General features: G+C 46.2%; 1 protein-coding gene across 3 annotated transcripts in view; it reads left to right on the forward strand.

Moving 5' to 3' along the window:
• TTBK1 (tau tubulin kinase 1) overlaps nt 1-18,604 on the forward strand; it is a 154,488-nt gene that overhangs the window by 16,754 nt on the left and 119,130 nt on the right. For 2 of the 3 annotated variants that reach the window (XM_050951170.1, XM_050951173.1), the window contains exons 1-2: nt 6,053-6,109; nt 15,189-15,347. In XM_050951170.1, coding sequence (XP_050807127.1) covers nt 15,240-15,347 — 108 coding nt within the window. In that variant the 5' untranslated portion in view covers nt 6,053-6,109; nt 15,189-15,239. Of the gene's footprint in view, nt 1-6,052; nt 6,110-15,188; nt 15,348-18,604 lie in introns of those variants that run through there. The other variant, XM_050951172.1, reaches the window with a different exon arrangement.

The raw sequence follows: 18,604 nt of genomic DNA on the forward strand, positions 1-18,604 counted from the left end.
CGGCATCCAAAAGGATCCGTTGGACCAAAAGCTGTGACAAGGAAGTACAGGACCAGTTGATCAGGGAAGCAGTACTATTCCACCCAGACTTCTTGAAGCCCTTTGTTCTCGAAAGAGATAAGTCCAATGTCAGGCTTGGAACCATGCTATCTCAAGAGTCTGGAGGAGAAGACCACCCAGTTATCTATCGTAGCAGGAAGTTGTTCCCATGAGAGGTAGCATACTCGATCATCGAAAAGGAGACCCTGGTGGTGAAATGGGTTGTCAATGCCCTATTACTTGTGTGGGCAGCCCTTCCACCTAGTAACTGACCATGTACCACTTCGCTGGCTGAACTCAATGGAAGACCATAGCTCTCGCTGCAGCCATATAGCTTTCAGGTGGTGCATTGGGCAGGCATGGACAATGAAAATGCGGACTTCTTTTCATGGGATGTTGAGGAGATGACCCGGACCTATGACACCATAACCCAGGGTCTGAGGGGGAGAGTGTGTGGTGAGGTGTACAGACCCCACACGGGGTCTGAAGGGCTTGAAGGGCAGTACTGGGCCCAGGGAGCCCTGCCCCTCCAGCCTTGCCGAGCATGCTCCAACTGAAGAAGAGGTTGAAAAGGGAGCAACTCAACTCAGAAGCGGGAAGGCTGGGGAGGAGGTCAGACCTACCCTGAAGGCTCTTGACAAGGGAAGTGGAGAAGCCTCCTCGAGGGGAGAAGGCTGCAAGCTGAGCGTGGTTGGCGTTGCTGGTTTGGTTGCCTTTTCTTTTTGCCTTAGATCGGACTGGAGGCTGGTGGAGAAAGGCAGACGATAGGAGGTGACCTGGGCAGGGTAACTCGCAAGGCACTTTCAGGGGCCAGACCACTGTTGCCCCTCCTAGGGCCCTGGATTGGAGCCCGGTGGAGTGGGTGGGCCTGAGCTCTCCTACCAACTGCCCTACTACAAGAGGGACATCGGCCTGCCTCACCGCATCTCTGATTAAGAGAGAAACTGGTCTTCAAACCCTACCCACAGGGAGCTGACATCAAGGACACTAAGTAGTAGGCCACCTGACCCACTGAGGACTCTGATACATGGCCCCTACCCACAACATCTACACTGGGTGTGGGAGTTGGACTTAAAAGGAGCTTGTGTGCGATCCAGTAAAGACTTCAGTTAGGTAGGGCTGGGGCTGCCAGGAAGGACGGAAATGAGGGAAGCTGCAGCAGGCTTGAGGGAGCAGCTACAGGTCAGCGCTACAGGGAGAAAAACTGGCTGCCACAGGGCATAAAGAAACTGAATCCAGCTCCAGGAGATGGCTAGGGGACCCTGACTCAAGGGGTTTGTCTACATGGGAGCTGGAAAGTGTAAATTCCTGCTCAAGGAGATGTACCTGCGCTGGCTTTGATGGAGCTAGCACGCTAAAAATAGCGGTGTAGCCACCATGGTGGGAGCAGTGGGAGGGGCTAGCTGCACTGAGTATGTACTTAGTGTCTTGGACTTTTGCATGCTAGTTCCTGTCACCACTCACATCGCCATGGCTACGCTCCGTTTTTAGTGCACTATCTCTACCAGAGCTAGCATGGATACATCTCTTGAAGCTGGAATGTATATCTTCCAGCACCAGGATAGACGTACCCAAGGGGCGAGAGAGAGAGACTGAATCAAACCCAGCTCTAGGAAGGAGGGCTGGGGATTCCTGACTCAAGGGGAGAGAGACAATGAACTGGGGTTGGGATCTGGAGGGTCAGTGTGTGTAAGGACTAAATAAACTGGACCCCAGAAGGGGAGTGTTTTAATTACCGTTAGTCTGTGATGCTGAATTATTGGGAAGCCCAGGGAGGAAAGGAAAACTGAAGAAAGGCACCACAGAGCCACTCCTGGCCGCCTGGAACCTCTCGGGGCCCTGTTACACTAGTCCGGTATTCAATATCTTGATCAATGACCTGGAAGAAAATAAAAAAAGTCAGTGCTGAAAGTTTGCAAATGACACTAAGCCTGGTAAAGCTAGAGACGGGGCCAGGTCACTTATGCAGAGTGCTTGGAAAGCTGGGAGTGAACAAACATGAGCTTTAATACAGACTAATGCAAGGAACAAACAATGCAGGTCACATGTGCAGGAGGCAGGACTGTATCCTGGAAAATAGCTGTTTTAGAGGTGATTCTAGTCTATTCTGTTCTATTCTCTACAGGTTCTTATGCCTCCCTCATGACCACAGTATTGGAGCACTTTCCAGTGGTGTGTCAGCAACATGACTGAGCACTGTTATATGTGGCTAACTAGTAGAAGATGGGGTCCCACTGTGATCTTTGGATGTGTAAATGGGAATATTGAGTAGGAGTAAGGAAATGGTATTTCCTCCATGTGTAGCACTGGTGGGACCATTGCTGGATGTTGGGTTCAGTTCAGGTGTCCGCACTCTGAAAAGGATGTTGAAAAATAGGAGTGAGTCCAGAGAAGAGCAGTGTTCCAGGAATTGGCGAACCTCCCTTACTGCAGAATGCCGAGCTCTGTCTTTTTAGTTTAGCCACAAGAAGATGAAAAGGTGACTTGATCAAGTCTGCAAGTACCTACACGGGAAGGAGAATTCTGATAGCACAGGGCTATTTAATCTAGCATACAGAGGCATACTGGGGCAGGGCTAGAACCCTAGGGTACAGGTCTAGAACCCGGGACTGTGGGGGCCCTGGTTTGCTGACACTCCTTTGTCACTACCAAGGGAGATGGGTGAAGTAGCCTCTCATTAAACCTGAATGGTCAGGCCCCACAGGAAGTTCTGTCAGAGCACCCAAGACCTGTTGCCACCTGATTGGCTCACACTGGTTGTCTGAGCAATTGTGCAGACTTCTTGTTGCTTCCACATTGGCCTGGTGCCTGCAATTCAGATCCAACCCTGTCCTGATTCCTGACCTGTTCCTCATTCCTAGCTCCTACCCTGTGTCTGATCCTTGCTGCTCTTTGGTTCCTGCCCTTTCACCTTTTCTCCTGACCATCAGCTACCAATTGTCGCTCTGACCCCGGACTCTGACTTCTGATTCTGGCTCAACCCTTGGCCCTGACACTTAGTATCTGACCTTACCCTGGCTCCGATCCTAACTTTGGTTCCTGGTCCTGGCTCTGGTACTTGGCTGTTGACTCTGGCTCTGATCCCTGCTTCTGTTCCCTGACAAGGATGCCAGCCGTGCTCACTAGACCTGAGGCTTGCTTTGGCCGCTATGCCAGACCACCTACATCCCAGTTCCTAACACAGAATGTGATACAACAACTGCAAGCTGGAGCTTAACAAATTCAAATGAAAATGAAATGTACATTTTTAACAGCGAGGGCGATTAGCCACTGGAACAATTTAGTAAAGGTTCATGGTGGATTCTCCATCCCTGGCAATTTTGAAGTCAAGATTGGATGTATTTCTGAAAGATCTAGTCTAGCACAAGGACATGTTTCTGGGCTCAGTGCAGGAATTGCTGGGTGAAACTCTCTGGCCTGTGCCATGCAGGACATCAGACAGGTTATCATCATGGTCCCTTCTAGCCTTGAAATCTGTGGTTCCATGAAAATCTGACCCTGGAAGTTGTGCAGCCCAGGTTTACATGCTGATGTAGGTGGTTCTGTAAAGTGTAAGAAAAGAGAGATTCTTTCTCAGATGGTCTTTTTGCAATCTGGTGACTTGCTCCTGGCTTCTCTCTGCTCTGGCCAGGGAAACTATATTAGTATCTCTTGAGTGCACATTCTTAAAGCATGCTACAGAGGCGCTAACGTTATTTTCCTGGCCTACGTGAAATGTAACTGCTTTACAAAACCAAGTGTTGTCTACACGGGAATGTTACAAACATTTCCTACTGGTGCTAAGTGTGGTCCAATGGAGCAGCTGGGAGTTCCCGTGGGTATTGTTTTGTAGAGTTCTTAGTGTACAGCTGGTCTTTAGAATCTGTCGCTTGATTCACTGAATGAACCTTCCTGGCAGAGAGACTGGACCCAGCTTTTCTACAACCTATAGGTGCTGGTCTCTGTCTGGCAGAGAGGGTGATATTTGGCCCTCCTGCCTTTGGTAAGCTGCATAGGCTACCGCTGTTGCCTTTTGGGCAGGGACCTTCTCAGGGACATTAGCTTTGAGACCTGAGTTGGATCTCCCACATGGTCATGTCAGTCACAAGACAGGCCCAAGAATGTTTCTTTTAAAGAAAAAGAACTAACAGAATCTTTTGGTGTTATTTTTCCCAGGATAACTTTTCCTCTTGTTCTTTCTTTCTCTTGTTTAGCTTGCTGTCCATCCTTATTGATTCCTCCTCCTCTTTAGTTCTGGTTTAGTTTGTTATCGATATTTCTGTGGCATGATCACTCAGTCTCTGCGTGCCCAATGTTGTTAATACGGTCTCTGGCTGTATGAAGTTGGGGTGTTTAGCTGTAGGGGATGCCTCTGTCCAAATCACCGTAGAGATTTTGCTTATTTATGAATGATGGCTTGCAGAGCAAACCCTGCAGAGACGCAAACCAGCTTCCCCCCAGGTTGGCATATGCTCTGTTTGGATCGGTGGGCCATACCCTGGTCTGTCTATGGCCCCTTTATGCTGTTCTGCCAGCGCAAAGGGGCTGTAAAGCTGTCTTGACCAGCCTTGTGGGGATTCCTTTCCCAAAGGGGGAATCCCTTGGGGAGTTGGAGCTCTGGTAGTGGCTCTGTGTCCCTCCTGACTCCTGCTGTATGAGATGTGGCTGGGGAAGGAGGCATGCCCACAGCATCGTGGCACTCTGGCTATCCCCAGAACAGCCTCTTAGTCGCCATCTGGAGCTTAGGGCAACCAGCCTAAGTCTTTTCTCAGTTGTGCTGGGGGCCAAGCTGGGTCCAGCTGACTCCTGAATTGGGTGTAAAGCCACCTTTGCCTCCAGCTATGTTCTTGCGCTGAGCCAGTCTTCGCAGAGGAGAGGGCCCTGCATCTCCAGGTCGCAAGGGTTGCTTTAGTTATGGTCACACTGTTATGAATTCTTAATGACTCTCGAAGTTCAGACCTTCCAGATATTCCCCCAGATCTGTCAGCCTGACCTTTGAAGTTCCAGAAAGTGTTGGAATGCTGTGTATCATTGGTGCAGAGTTTCCAAGCCAGTGGTCCCTAGGGCACCCCCCACCCCTGTATCTGGTCTGAACTCCCCCGGAAGCCAAGGGTGGGAGTGGGGCTATGGTTGGGGTGAGGCTGGGGCAGAGCTGGGCTGGGTGGCACTCCCTCCCTGTCCCCCCTGTAACGACTGGTCCGAGCCCCACTGTGCCCCTCTCCATGTCCCCCTAGGGAGGTTCACCCCACAGTTTGGGGACCACTGTTCTAAAGCATGGAAAATGACCTCCCCACAGGCCAATGTGATGAGTACATTTCAACGCTGGGGAGTCCAAGCCACAGCTGGGCCTGCTGCTAAACAGATCCACCGGAGCAGAAATAAAGTAATAAAGAAATATTTGTGGCTAAAAGCAGTCATTCGTCACCTTTCAGGCTCCTGCTGTCAGAGAGACCTTAATAGCACATGACTGGTTATTTTGTAATTGCTGTGTCCACTTGTGCAGAAGGGATGCTATATGGTTGAAACACATGAGGTCAGTGCACTGTACCTTATTAATCACCACATCGTTTCCTGCACAGACCATGCTCATTACATGCTCTTCACATTTTTCCTGTGATATTCTTGGGCTCTTGGGCAGCTGTGGGATTTTTTTTAATGCAGAGACTTTAGCATGGTTTTGATACTTTTAAAACTGATATTGTTGAATGTTAAATGTAGAAACCTCTCCTTGGAAGTGCATGAGGGGCTTAATCCTGAGAGATACTGAGCATTGTCAGTTCCCGTTGATGTTCGTGGAGCCCAATATATGCTGATTGGTCACCTATGGGTTCTTGATTTCTGACTGCCCACAAACCTTTCTGTTGTTTTTTCCAATTTTGCCTCTGTCCTTTCAGTTTCTGTGTAGCCCTGGTCCAGTGCAGTTGGCTTCACAGTGCATTTTAGGTGGATTTATGTAGAGAAAAGTCTTTGAGTCATGCTTTAATTCTTTTTACAACTCTCTTCTCTTCCTCTCTGTCAAGTGTTAAGGGGGAGACTGCATTCCAGAAATCCACTCATCTTGCTCATCTCACTTCTGTAGATACATAACCAGGTTTGTGCTTTTTGTCTTGCCTGTTGTAAAAGTTGTAGTGCTTGTTGGATTTTTAAAACGCTACTAGGACCTAATATTAAGGTGGATCCTTCCTTTCTTGGGGAAACTTTGGTAAAGTGGAAAGGATCCTGGGGTCCAACAGCCTAAATAAACATTGCCTGTTCTAACTTTTCTAATTTATAGGCTGCCAGGGGTGAGGATGTACCCTGAAATAAAAAGGGATATTGCATTTCTGCAGCAGTGAGCTTAACACACTTAAGTGTTTCCACGACCGTTGGTAAAATGGTGAGAGACAGACTTCATTCATAGCTTCGTTCTGCTGTATGAAGACAAAAGTGCATTGGATGAGATTTCAGACTGTTGTTACTCTTTACTTTTGGGCTGTCTGAGCAAATGCTGCTGCAGCGAACCTGAACTGAATGATACGTAATATAGGAGAGCGGGTCTGTTGTACAACACAGAGATTTCAACCAGGAAAATTGTGTATTTAAAGTTTTTATTTTGACATCGTTGAGATCCCATAACATTTATTTAAGTAGTTTTAGGGGGAAAAACAATCTGAAAATGGCTCTCTGTGTGTGGATTTCCAAATCCATGCACAAAGAGTCATCAGATGCTGCTGATTTATAGTAATTGTCTTAATTTTCTTGAAAGTCTAACTGAACAATAGGACCACAGCATTAGCACTTGAGTGCTATTACCTAGTGCAGAATGGATGTAATGTAAGAGGAGTGGCTAGACAGAACTGTACTTCAGATCTGATTGAGCCTGTAATGCCAAGGGCAGCAGGAGAAGCACCGTCACTTGATTGGGCATAAGTAAAATAAAGGAAAGTTTCTGAATGATAAGGTTCTGCAATACATGCTGGAGAAGGCATGGCGAGGTTGGAGCTGGGTGGATTCTACCCTTCTTCAGGCTGAAGTTGCTCAAGGAACAGGGTTTACCCTCTCACGCTCTCGTTTCCTTCTCACCATCCTACTCTCCATTCTGGTCACCAGGAAAATGATCACACAATATCCTAACACTGGATTTGAATGCAGCATCTCTCCCAGCCTTGGCATCGCTTTGTGGGAGTAAACCAGTCTCTTCCTGTCAAGGTGGTTCTTTCCCAGGGGGACCCTTCCTGCTTGGAACAGGGAGGCAGGAAATTCTGTCTCTTTTTGTGGACAACATGCAATACAATATTGTGATTTTATGTAGTGTCATATACTCTCTGAATGCCCCCAAATGCTTGAGCGAGTTCATGCCTCAGTCACTGTTCAAACCCTGTATTTCTTTGAGGGTGAAATTCACCCTGGGTGGAGGCCCAGCACAAGGCCTATGTATTGTTCATGTCTTATTTCAGCCATGTTTTAAAGAGATGCATAGGCCAGGCATGGATCCTCTGCCCAGGTGTAGATTTCACTTGTGTCCACCATCTCCCCAGAGCAGCTATGGAGATGCTTGTTGTGACTATGTAAATGGCATAGGTGTGTGTGACACTTCAGACACACAGCTCCAAAGAGCCTTCATTCCATGGCTCTGACCCTGCTCCTGCAGTAATAAGTGTTTTATGGGCCAGGGTTGCTGTGCAGTGCTCCAGTGATACAAAGCAGCTATTAATTGGCTCTGCTGGTGGCTAAACAGGGTTTACAGTGGCTCCGCAACCCCATGCAGTAATACGAGGCAGTCAGAGTAGACTGGTGATTCTTGCCCAACATTTTCCCATCACTACAGAAAGATTAACTTATTCATTGACATTAGCGATTCATTGTAATACTCTATGAGGTAGGCAGTTATCATTAGCCTCATTTTACAGGTGGGAAGCAGGACTCAGATCCCCTCCTCCCCCCCCCCGCCCTTGAGGATTTGTTCTGTTTCAAAGCATATGACTTGTAAAACTTTCCAGTATTTTTAATTTTTAGTTACAGTTAAGGAAACAGACAAATGTGCCTCGCACCATTTGCATCTCAACACTACGGTACTGAGAACTGTGAGTGAAACTGCCCAGGCAGTATACTTCACTTAGGGGGTTTGTCCAGCCCAGCTTTTAAAGGCCACATGAGTTTTATGCTACCTTTGTTCTCCAGATTCGCTTCTTTTGGTTAGTTTGTCACAACTAATTTCTGCTTTAAAGCCTGCCATTTAGGGTGACCAGATGTCCTGATTTTATAGGGACAGTTCTGATTTTGAGGTCTTTTTCTTACATAGGCTCCTATTGCCCCCCACCCCCTGTCCTGATTTTTCACATTTGCTGTCTGGTCACCCTACTGCCATTTAAAAATCCCACCTGGTCCAAGCAAAACATTGAAAAAGTAACAAACAAGATGCATACAAGAGAAAATGGATATGATCTACTGTCCTTGTAAACAGCTCAGGGGGCGGAAGGAATACACAGTGGTACTTAGGTGCGTCATTGTTCAGCATTGCAGCACCTAGCTTTTAGGTGCCTAGAAGATCCCAGGAACAACACTGCGATCCACAGAACCTGAGTTAAGCAACAAGATTCTATACAATGAAGGTGTAAAGAGAGAAGCGCTGTAGACTGCTGTCATAAACAGATAGCTAAGGGTTAATGTCTCTTTCACCTGAAGCACCTGACCAGAGGACCAATCAGGAAACCGAATTTTTTCAACTTTGGGTGGAGGGAATTTTGTGTCTGAGGTCTTTGTTTTCTGTCTGCCTGTTTTCTCTGAGCTTTGGAGAAGTAGTTTCTGCTTTCTAAGCTTCTGTTTCTAAGTGTAAGGACAAAGAGATCAGATAGTAAGTTATATGGTTTCTTTTCTTTGGTATTTGCATGAATATAAGTGCTGGAGTGCTTTGATTTGTATTCTTTTTGAATAAGGCTGTTTATTCAATATTCTTCTAAGCAATTGACCCTGTATTTTGTCACCTTAATACAGAGAGACCATTTGTATGTATTTTTCCTTTCTTTTTTATATAAAGCTTTCTTTTAAGACCTGTTGGAGTTTTCTTTTCTGGGAAATTTCAGGGAATGGGTGGGAGGAAGAAATCAGGGGGAGATCTGTGTCTGTTGAATTTGCTAGCCTGATTTTGCATTTCCTCTGGGTAAAGAGGAAAGTGCTTTTGTTTCCAGGACTGGGAACGGAGAGGGGGAGTCACTCTGTTTGGATTCACAGAGCTTGTGTCTGTGTATCTCTCCAGGAGCACCTGGAGGAGGGAAGGGAAAAAGGATTATTTCCCTTTGTTGTGAGACTCAAGGGATTTGGGTCTTGGGGTCCCCAGGGAAGGTTTTTCAGGGGGACCAGAGTGCCCCAAAACACTCTAATTTTTTGGGTGGTGGCAGCAAGTACCAGGTCCAAGCTGGTAACTAAGCTTGGACGTTTTCATGCTAACCCCCATATTTTGGACGCTAAGGTCCAAATCTGGGACTAAGGTTTGACAACTGCAATCCACAAACGCCAGCGTGGTAGGTGGGGAGTTGTCTACACTAGTTGATGGGAGATGTGTAGGAGAGGGGGGTTCTAAGCACTGCCCCTCACTTGGAGATTGGCACCTCCTGGCAACCTGGCTTTAGGTGCCTATCTCTGCTTAGTGATCCACGAATGGGAACCTGCCTCCTTAGGCGCCTAAACTGTTTCTTGTGAGATGAGTGGATGATGGAGTGAAGGAGAGAGGCGGCTGAAGGGAAACCTCAAGACTTGCAGATGCAAGTTGGACAAGAGTACTGCAAGAGTCGACTTCTGGATGAAGAAAGTGGCCCATGGAAGCAGGTGACTATGAGAACCAGGCAGAGGAAAAGTCTGGCTGGCGATGGGGAAATACAGCTGAGGAACAGGTTCACTGAGTTGGAAAATGAAAGGAAGAGGCGGGCAGTAACAGAAGATGGCAGAACAAAAAAGAAAAGCGTAGCTAGTCCTACAAGAAGAGAGGAAGAGTCAATGGACATAGCCAGAGTTTAGAGTCTGGAATGACTCTCAGATTGCAAGGGAGAACAAAAGACAAGAGAACTTGTAGCCAGAAGGTACAGAAGGAGGAAGGCCGGAGAATCACACCAACACCAGGCATAGGTAGGTCAGCTTGACTGAGGACACGCTACTGAGAAGAACAGACAGGTCTGTCACCAGAGCTGATCTGGAGAACAGAAAGGTGTGTTGTCTGCCAGGAGCGGATGGGACTGAGGCTGAACAGGATCCTAATGGGAGTGGGAAAGAATCTACTGTTTGTCCTTCTTGTGGGAACAAATGATACAGCTGGATTCTCACTGAAACATATCAAAGGAGACTATGGCAGGCTGGGAAGATGCTTGAAGAAATGGAGGCTCAGATGATCTCCATTGGGATTCTTCCTGTCCCTCGATTAGAGGAGGAGGGCAAAGATGAGATGAGATTGTGAAGATCAGCAGATGGCTCAGGCAGTGGTGCTATAAGGAAGGCTTAGGGATGTTTGACCACTGGGAGGCATTCATGGACTGAGGACTTTTCCCAAAGGATGGGACTCCAGCTGAGCAGGGAGGGAAATAGATTTCTGCGATGGAGGCTGGCACAACTGATTAAAAGAGTTTTAAACCAGGAAATCAGAGGCGGCGGTTGGCAGGTACTCAGTCTCCACACCAGATTCAAATGCTGAGTGGGAAGAAATCAAGTGAAAGAGGATACAGCAGTGGAGAAAGGAACACGGGTAGGAGAATGGACAACCAGAGGAAGGATAGTGCCAATACCCAATGACGCTAACAGTCGGGTAGGTGATGCTGGCAATGGAATGACTGCTCATCATTGGGCGAAGCGAGCAGAAACAACTAAGACGTTTGTACACCAATGCAAAGAGCCTGGGTAACAAAATGGAGGAACTAGAACCACTGGTGCAGGAAGTAAAGCCAAATGCTATAGGGATAATGGAAGCATGGTGGAATAAGAATCATGACTGGAGTACAGCAAAGACAGACGTAAAGGTGGTGGAGTAGCATTGTATATTAATGACGAGCTAGACTGTAAAGAAATTAGAAGTGATGGAATGGATCAAATGGAATCTTTTGGGGCCAAAATCACTTTTGAGAAGAAAGGTAACAGAGGCTCCACTGGGATAGTGCTGGAGTCTGCACCATCCCCTCCCCCCCCCGCCCCAAGAGCCGATTGGGGTATGGATAGAGACCTCTTTAACATTTTAATGAGATAAACGCTACTGGGAATTGTGTGATTATGGGAGATTTTAATTTCCCAGATGTTGATTGGAGGACAAATGCTTCTAATAAAGGCAGGGCCCAGACATTCCTGGATGTGACGGCAAACAGATTTCTTCACCAAATAGTCACCAAACCAACAAGAGGCAATGCCATTTTAGATTTAGTATCAGTAAATAGCAATGACTTCATAGAAGAACTTGTTGAATGTAGAGGATCAGAATATCATACAAGAAGATTTGGACGATCTTGGAAACTGGAGTAAATAGAAATGAGATGTATTTTAATAGTGCAAAATGCAAGGTCAAGCATTTGGGGCTAACAACAAGACTATTGCTATCAGCTGGGGATGTATCAGTTGGAAGCGACAGAGGAGGAGAAAGACCTCGGTGTATTGGGCCATCACAGGATGACTATGAGCCGCTAACGTGATGCGGCTGAAAAAGACTAATGTAATCCTAGGATGGATCCTAGGTGAGGTATTTCCAGTAGAGACAGGGAAGTATTATTGACATTGTACAAGGCACTGGTGAGACCTCATCTGGAATACTGTGTGCAGTTCTGGTCCCTCAGGTTTAAGAAAGATGAATTCAGACTGGAACGGCTGCAAAGAGCTACGGGGATGATCAGAGAAATGAAAAACTAAACTTATGAGAGGAGACTTAAGGGGGCTTGGCTTGTTTAGCCTAGCCAAACGCAGGCTGAGGGGAGATGTGATCGCTCTCTATAAATACATCAGGGGGATAAACAGGAGGGAGAGAGAGGAGTTATTTAAGTTAAGGTCCAATGTTGGCACAAAACCAAAGGGCTATAAACTGGCCATCAACAAGTTTAGGCTTGAAATTAGGTGAAAGTTTCCAACTATCCAGAGGAGTCAAGTTCTGGAACAGCCTCCCAAGAGGAGTAACGGGGTCAAAAAAACTAACTTGTATCAAGACTGAGCTGATAAGTTTATGGAAGTGATGGAATGGTGAGGCAGCCTACAATGGTATATGGCCCATCTGTGACTGCTATTAGCAAATATCTCCAACTGACAGAGATGCAGAACTAGATGGAGAGAGCTCTGAGTTATTACTGAGAATTCTTTTCCGGGTGTCTGGCCTGGTGGGTTTTGCCCACATGCTCAGGGCCTTACTGATCACCATATTTGGGATCAGGAAGGAATCCTCCCCCAGGGCAGATTGGTAGAGACCCTGAGGGGTTTCACTTTCCTCTGCAGTGTGGGACATGAGTCACTTGTTGGTTTGAACTAGAGTAAATGGTGGATTCTCTGTAACTTGAAGTTTTTAAATCAAGATTTGAGGACTTCAGAAACTCAGGTTATGGGCCTGTGACAGCAGTGGGTGGGTGAAGATCTGTGGCCTGCAACGTGCAGGAGGTCAGTCTGGATGATTATAATGGTTGCTTCTGGCCTTAAACTCTGTGAGTCTGAGACTACAGATTTCAGAGTGGTAGCCGTGTTAGTCTGTATCAGCAAAAACAACGCGAAGTCCTTGTGGCATCTTAGAGACTAACAAATTTATTTGGGTATAAGCTTTCATGGGCTAAAGCTCACTACTCTCTGTCTCTTGGCCCAGTGACTATTTAAATATTTATCCACCTCCTCCAGCTGGATTTTGAATGGGAACTGATCTGGTAGGCAGCCTCTGAGCATGCCTACTGGATCAGGCCCCACATGCAACTTCAGTGGCCAAATGCCTACCTTTCCCCAGTTCATGAATCGCTCTGGGGCTTAGGCGGGAAATAGGTATCTGGCAGTCTAGAGTGACCCAGAAGTGCACATGCCCCGAGGCAGAGGGAACTTTTACCGTGAACTTAGGCCTCAAGTGACTTTAGGCACCCACAGGTTTTAGCAGGAGTTTTGTGGATCGCAGTGGAGCCAAACTGGGATTCAGGCATCTAAACCCTAAACTTAGGTGCCTATGTCTGGGGTTTAGACACTTAAGTAGCTTTGTGAATCCTACCCCTACCCCCTTCCCATTGTTCTGTGTTGCTGCCACCCTTCCTAGGCCCAGATCCCCTGTAAGTTGTGCTGCTGTCCGATCATGCAGCTTATAAGGGCTGCAGAAGGGATCCTCTCTCTTGTGCCGCTCTAAGAGATGTGCAGTGAATAAGGGAAGGGTGCCACAGGCATCACTCAGCCCGTGGGGTGCATACTGGGCCACGTTCGTACCCGGAGTAACTTCATTCAGTCCAATTGAGGTACACCAACTCTGCATTAGGCTCACACACTGCAGCACCCCCTGACGTGCAGGCTGGGGAGAAGGAGCCTGGGATGGAGCCTCCAGCAGTGCAGAGCACTAGCACTAGTCCATGAAGCAGGCCTCGTTGAACAAAACTGAAACTTGGCCTGATGTCCGCTGCCCTTTCCTGGATGTCGGAAGAGCTGCTGTTCCATCGTTGGCTCTTCATGGGTCCCTGCATTGATGAGAAACTCCACACCCCTTTGGCAGCACGTTCTGCTTCGCTTTTGATATAGTTGTTTTGCCTCTCTCCTCTGCTTAACGATTGGTTTGTATTCTAGCCTATATCATTGGGTTGAGTGGGTTGCAGTCTCCTTTCCCAGTGGCATACAGTTGCCCTCTTTTTCTCCTAATCTTCTCCTGTGTTCCTTGCATGTATTGTCTCTTTGTTTTAGAGCACGACTCTCTCTCTTCTTTGAGATCCTAGTTGCGTTTTTATTTGGTGATCCTTCACGTGGCATCGTCACATCCTGGCCGCTTTGTGGCACTAACTCCATCTGCAGAACTCACACGCTCATGTCAGGCCACAGGTCTGAGCCTTCCAGCTATGCTTAGGGAACGGCCACCTCTTTTCTCTGATCCACAGCTCACTATATTCTGATTATTATTCCAGCCTGAAGAAGTCTAATGGTCGAATGACCGACTCTAACCTTGTTTTCTTATTCAGCATGTATGTTGTTAACTGTACGTGATCTCTGCAGAAGAACTTGTTTTATATCGAGAAAGGGCATATGGGCTTTATACCTGGGAAAACAGGGCAGAGCTACCAAGAAACCTGTGAATCAAAGAGTGTGGGCTCTGGGCTAGCTCGGAGGCCAGAAAATAGCTTGTAGCGGCTGGTGAGATAACCTCTAAGGTTCCTTTAAATAAGCAAGATTAGCACTGATACGCAGCTGAGAGTCACCTTTATGGAGGAATTCTAACCAAAAATTCAAGAACAAAACTGACCACAGAATCAGGTAATCGGGAGCTCCTGGAAGAGTGAGAACACCTCGCCCCAGAGACAGGGAGAGAAAGGAGGGGGAAGGGAAAGTTGATATTGTATCCATCTCTGTGCTTGAATTTAATGTTTTTTAGCAAGGCTTGTGTGTTACGAGGACTAATCCATATGTGGCTGAAACCCCTTCTAACTGTCCCCTTCTCTGCCTGGCTGTTAGCAGTGTTTGTGACCCTGGCACTCTAGAGGCCGTCCTAGCCCCCTTTGGCTTCCAGAGCATAGTACCTGGCAAGTCTTGGTGATGGGAGTGTTGTATACGGTCAGCTGGAAACCAAAATAACAGAAAATGAATCAGCTGCTCTGTTAAAGCAAGATCTTTTTTTTCTTTTTTTTTGCCTGGTACAATAACAGCTCTTTCTTCGTTGTTCCCACCCTGATATTCAGGCTGTGTGCAAGGATTTGGCATTGGCCCATCTTTGAGTTGCTGGCTATGAGGCCCCAGAGCACTGGGACCCTGCATGGTGTAGCCAGTAACCTTCAGTTGGTGCTGCGGACTTGCGGCATGGTTGCTTCTGCCAGGTTTGTGCATGGAGAGCGCTGATGAGTTTGTAAAGCAGGCTGTTGCTTGCTGCGCTCCAAGATGAGTTTGCCATCTTCCCAGAGATGCTGTTTCTGATTGACTGTAAACCAGAGCTGTTGAGATGTAGTTTCACCAGCATCAGCCATCTGCAATGACCTGCACTAACTCTTTCTTTTTCTCCCTTTTGTTTTTCTTCCCAGATAAATGGCTCGTTTAAATTGGGAGCTACTAAAATACTTTCTGGCTGGCAAATGCAGTGCCTAGTAGCAGCTATCAGGGAGGAACCAAACATGAGTGGGGGAGGGGAACAGGTCGACATTCTGCCGGCCAACTACGTGGTCAAGGACCGTTGGAAAGTGGTGAGTAGCTCTGACTCTGAATTTCCATTACTGGCCCAAAAGGCTCTACTCTGTAATGGTGTAAAAGTGCTTCTTGCTGGTCCCAGGACTGATCAGAAGGCACTGACTAGGGGAATCTGGGTCAGGGCATGTCAATCAGACAATGAAAGAAGGTGGTAAATATTGCATCAGTTTTTTGAGACGGCTGATGTTTTAGAGGAACAAACCTGCCAGGGATTTCTGGATAGGATGAACTGCTGCAGGTGACCTGATTAGCAAAGCTCTCATACTCTGAGGGTATGTCTTCACTACTGGCCATGTCGGCGGGTAGCAATCGATTTCTCAGGGATCAATATATCGCATCTCATATAGACGCGATATATCGATCCCCGAACGCGCTCCTGTCGACCCGGAACTCCACCAACGCAAATGGCGGTAGCGGAGTCAACAGGGGGAGCCGTGGACATCGATCCCGCGCCATGAGGACGGTAGGTAACTCGATCTAAGATACTTTGACTTCAGCTATGCTATTCACGTAGCTGAAGTTGCGTATCTTAGATCGATCCCCTCCCCTAGTGTAGACCAGCCCTCAGATGCTACATTGCCAGTTTTCAAGTCCTTGCCCTAGAGCCCAAAGGTACTAGAATGTTTCAATCGAATGTTTGCAATCCATGTTTTAACACTGGCAAACACACTGTATTTACCCTAAACCTGTCCTCAGAAACCGCAGACCCAATATAGGTGAAACTTTCCAAAATCAGGCAGCTGAAGGTAGACGTTCGGCAAGGAAAATGTTGCCTTGAACAGTTTAAGTTTGGCAAAGTTATAAGCAGCTAAACACAGGGTCTCATAATGGAAAGTGTCATTCAGCCTTAACTATGGACATTGCTACCAGCTCTGCCTATAATAAATGAATGAGCCGAGGAAGTTGCACTGACTCTGTCAGCAATAATTGACTCTTACTGTTGTAGAAATAATAATACTCAGCATTTAAAATGCTTTACTCACACTAATCCTCACAACAATCCTTTGAGGTTAGTAAATATTACCTCTAGTTTACCATTCAGGAAACTGAGGCCAAAGGAAGTGAAGTGCCTTCCTCAAAGCCATAGAAGGAGGTTATGGGAACTTTGGAGCTTCTGATTCCCAGCTCTGGGCTCAAAGCGCTGGACCACACACAAGCTGAGTTTTGCACTGAGGGCCCAGAGACTGGAGTAGCAAGCAGGTTTATTTTGGCAGTCCTGTGTTGACACAGGACACAAGCTTTACCAGCGCTAGTAAAGCTGATAGATGTGTGCACACACATTTATCTGTATGAAACCCCTTAGCAGCCTCAGCTTGTCCCTGTTGGATGTAAGGCATTAATATTGCTTGCAATTAATTTCAAAGCTTTGTTGAGCTCACTGGGAATGTTCAACAGCTGGCTAAGTGTGGGGCATGGAATTAATCACGTACCTTTTTTGTGGAAGGTGCCTTGTTGCAGAAAAACTTGTTTAAATGAAGAAGAAATTAACTGAATTTCTTTCAGGGAGGGAAGCTAGCCTACTCCTGTGCTGTGCAAATTGTTTCCCCTCTCACCCTTTGCCTATCTTGTCTGTTTAGATTGTAAACTCTTAGGGGCAGGGATTGTCCCTTTGTACAGCACCTAGCACAATGGGGCTCTGATCTCACTTGGGACCTCGGGGGACTACCGTAATATGAAATATAAATTAAATGGGCTGGAGCCTGTGTTGTAAATGTGGCTTTATTTTGAGGTTCTGGTCGTATACCTTTCTAGTTTGCTGGAAGAAGTGTAATTAGTAGCTGTCCTTGCTTTTTCTCCACATTGTTTAATACTGCTTCAGAACATCCCATCTACAGGTTAGGGCATTCGTAGTTGATGATCTCCATGCATACTGTGTCCTGAGGCAGCTGGTAGGCACATGGCATGTGCCACAAGGTTTCACTATGCCTAGCCTCTGGCAAGTGAGTGAACTGGGTTAATTTCTTTTGTAAAGCTCTTCTATCTGCATGACTTGTGGTCAGACCATGTCACCAAAGTACATTGTGTGACAGAATCTTGCTGCTTTTTATGATTACTATTTGGAGGGGAGGAAAGAATAGTTTTAAAAAGAATGTGAAGGACAGCATGGCGTTCCTGCTATTCAGAGGAATGCATTCAGAGTTATCTTGCTGTGGGCTGTGTTGGGGAACTAGCTTCTCTAAGTCCTTAGCACTCATCATTTCCGAGGCTTAGTGCACCCAAATATTGCACTGGTTTAGCTAAGATCGGTTTTTAATCTGATGTAGTTAAGCTGATGCACCCCTTTGCATGGATGAATTTAAATTGGTTTACAACTGGTTTATAGCTAGGCTTGGCTGGATTAGATTTGTATTGATAAAATGTTGATTAACGTCAATTTCACTGTCTAGCCACAAACTGACAAAATATTTCCATTGATCATTGAAATTTACATAGGCAAAAAAAGAGAAAAACGCTGCTTAAGAACTTAGTTTGATTTAAGGATATTGACTTAATATGTTTTGAAATGTGATGTTGACAATTTGTGTTTTAATGGTGATAAAGCTTTAACATTTTGAATATCAACAACTACTGTCATTAAATAATTGTCTGATCTCTCCTCTATAATTTCCTGCAACTGTGAAAACTTAAGTTGATAAGAATAAACGTCATAATTTTGGGTGAATTTGAAAATGTGAATAGATAAAAATGAAAAAAAAATGCTTAAAAATAAATTGATATTATCCATCAAAACTATTCAAAAAATCAGATTCTGCCAAACCTTCTTATAGTGATTTGATGCTACATTAATATAGGTTAGTTGTAAACCGAGTTAAGACTGAGTAAATGTCACCTTGGAGCATGATGCAGAGATAAAATTTCTAGACACCATCAATGACTGCTTCTTGGAACAGCTAGTCCTGGAACCCACAAGGGGAGAGGCAATTCTTGCTTTAGTCCTAAATGGAGCACAGGATCTGGTCCAAGAGGTGTATATGTAAACCTGAACCACTCAGTAATGGTGACTGTAACGTAGGTGGGGTAATACCAACCCCCTCCCGAAAAAACCCAACTGCAGTAATATTTAACTTCAAAAGGGGCACTACACAAAATGAGGGGCTATTTAAAAACATAATAGAGGCTCAGACTAAATGTGTACCCCGAATCAGAAAAAAAACAATGAGAGGCCTAAAAGAATGCCACCATGGCTAAACAGCAGAGTAATAGAGGCAAGAAGGCATCCTTAAAAATTTGGAAGACACATCCTAAGGAGGAT

The sequence above is a fragment of the Gopherus flavomarginatus genome, chromosome 4, assembly GCF_025201925.1.
Source record: "Gopherus flavomarginatus isolate rGopFla2 chromosome 4, rGopFla2.mat.asm, whole genome shotgun sequence".
In the NCBI taxonomy this organism is placed as follows: Eukaryota; Metazoa; Chordata; order Testudines; family Testudinidae; genus Gopherus; species Gopherus flavomarginatus.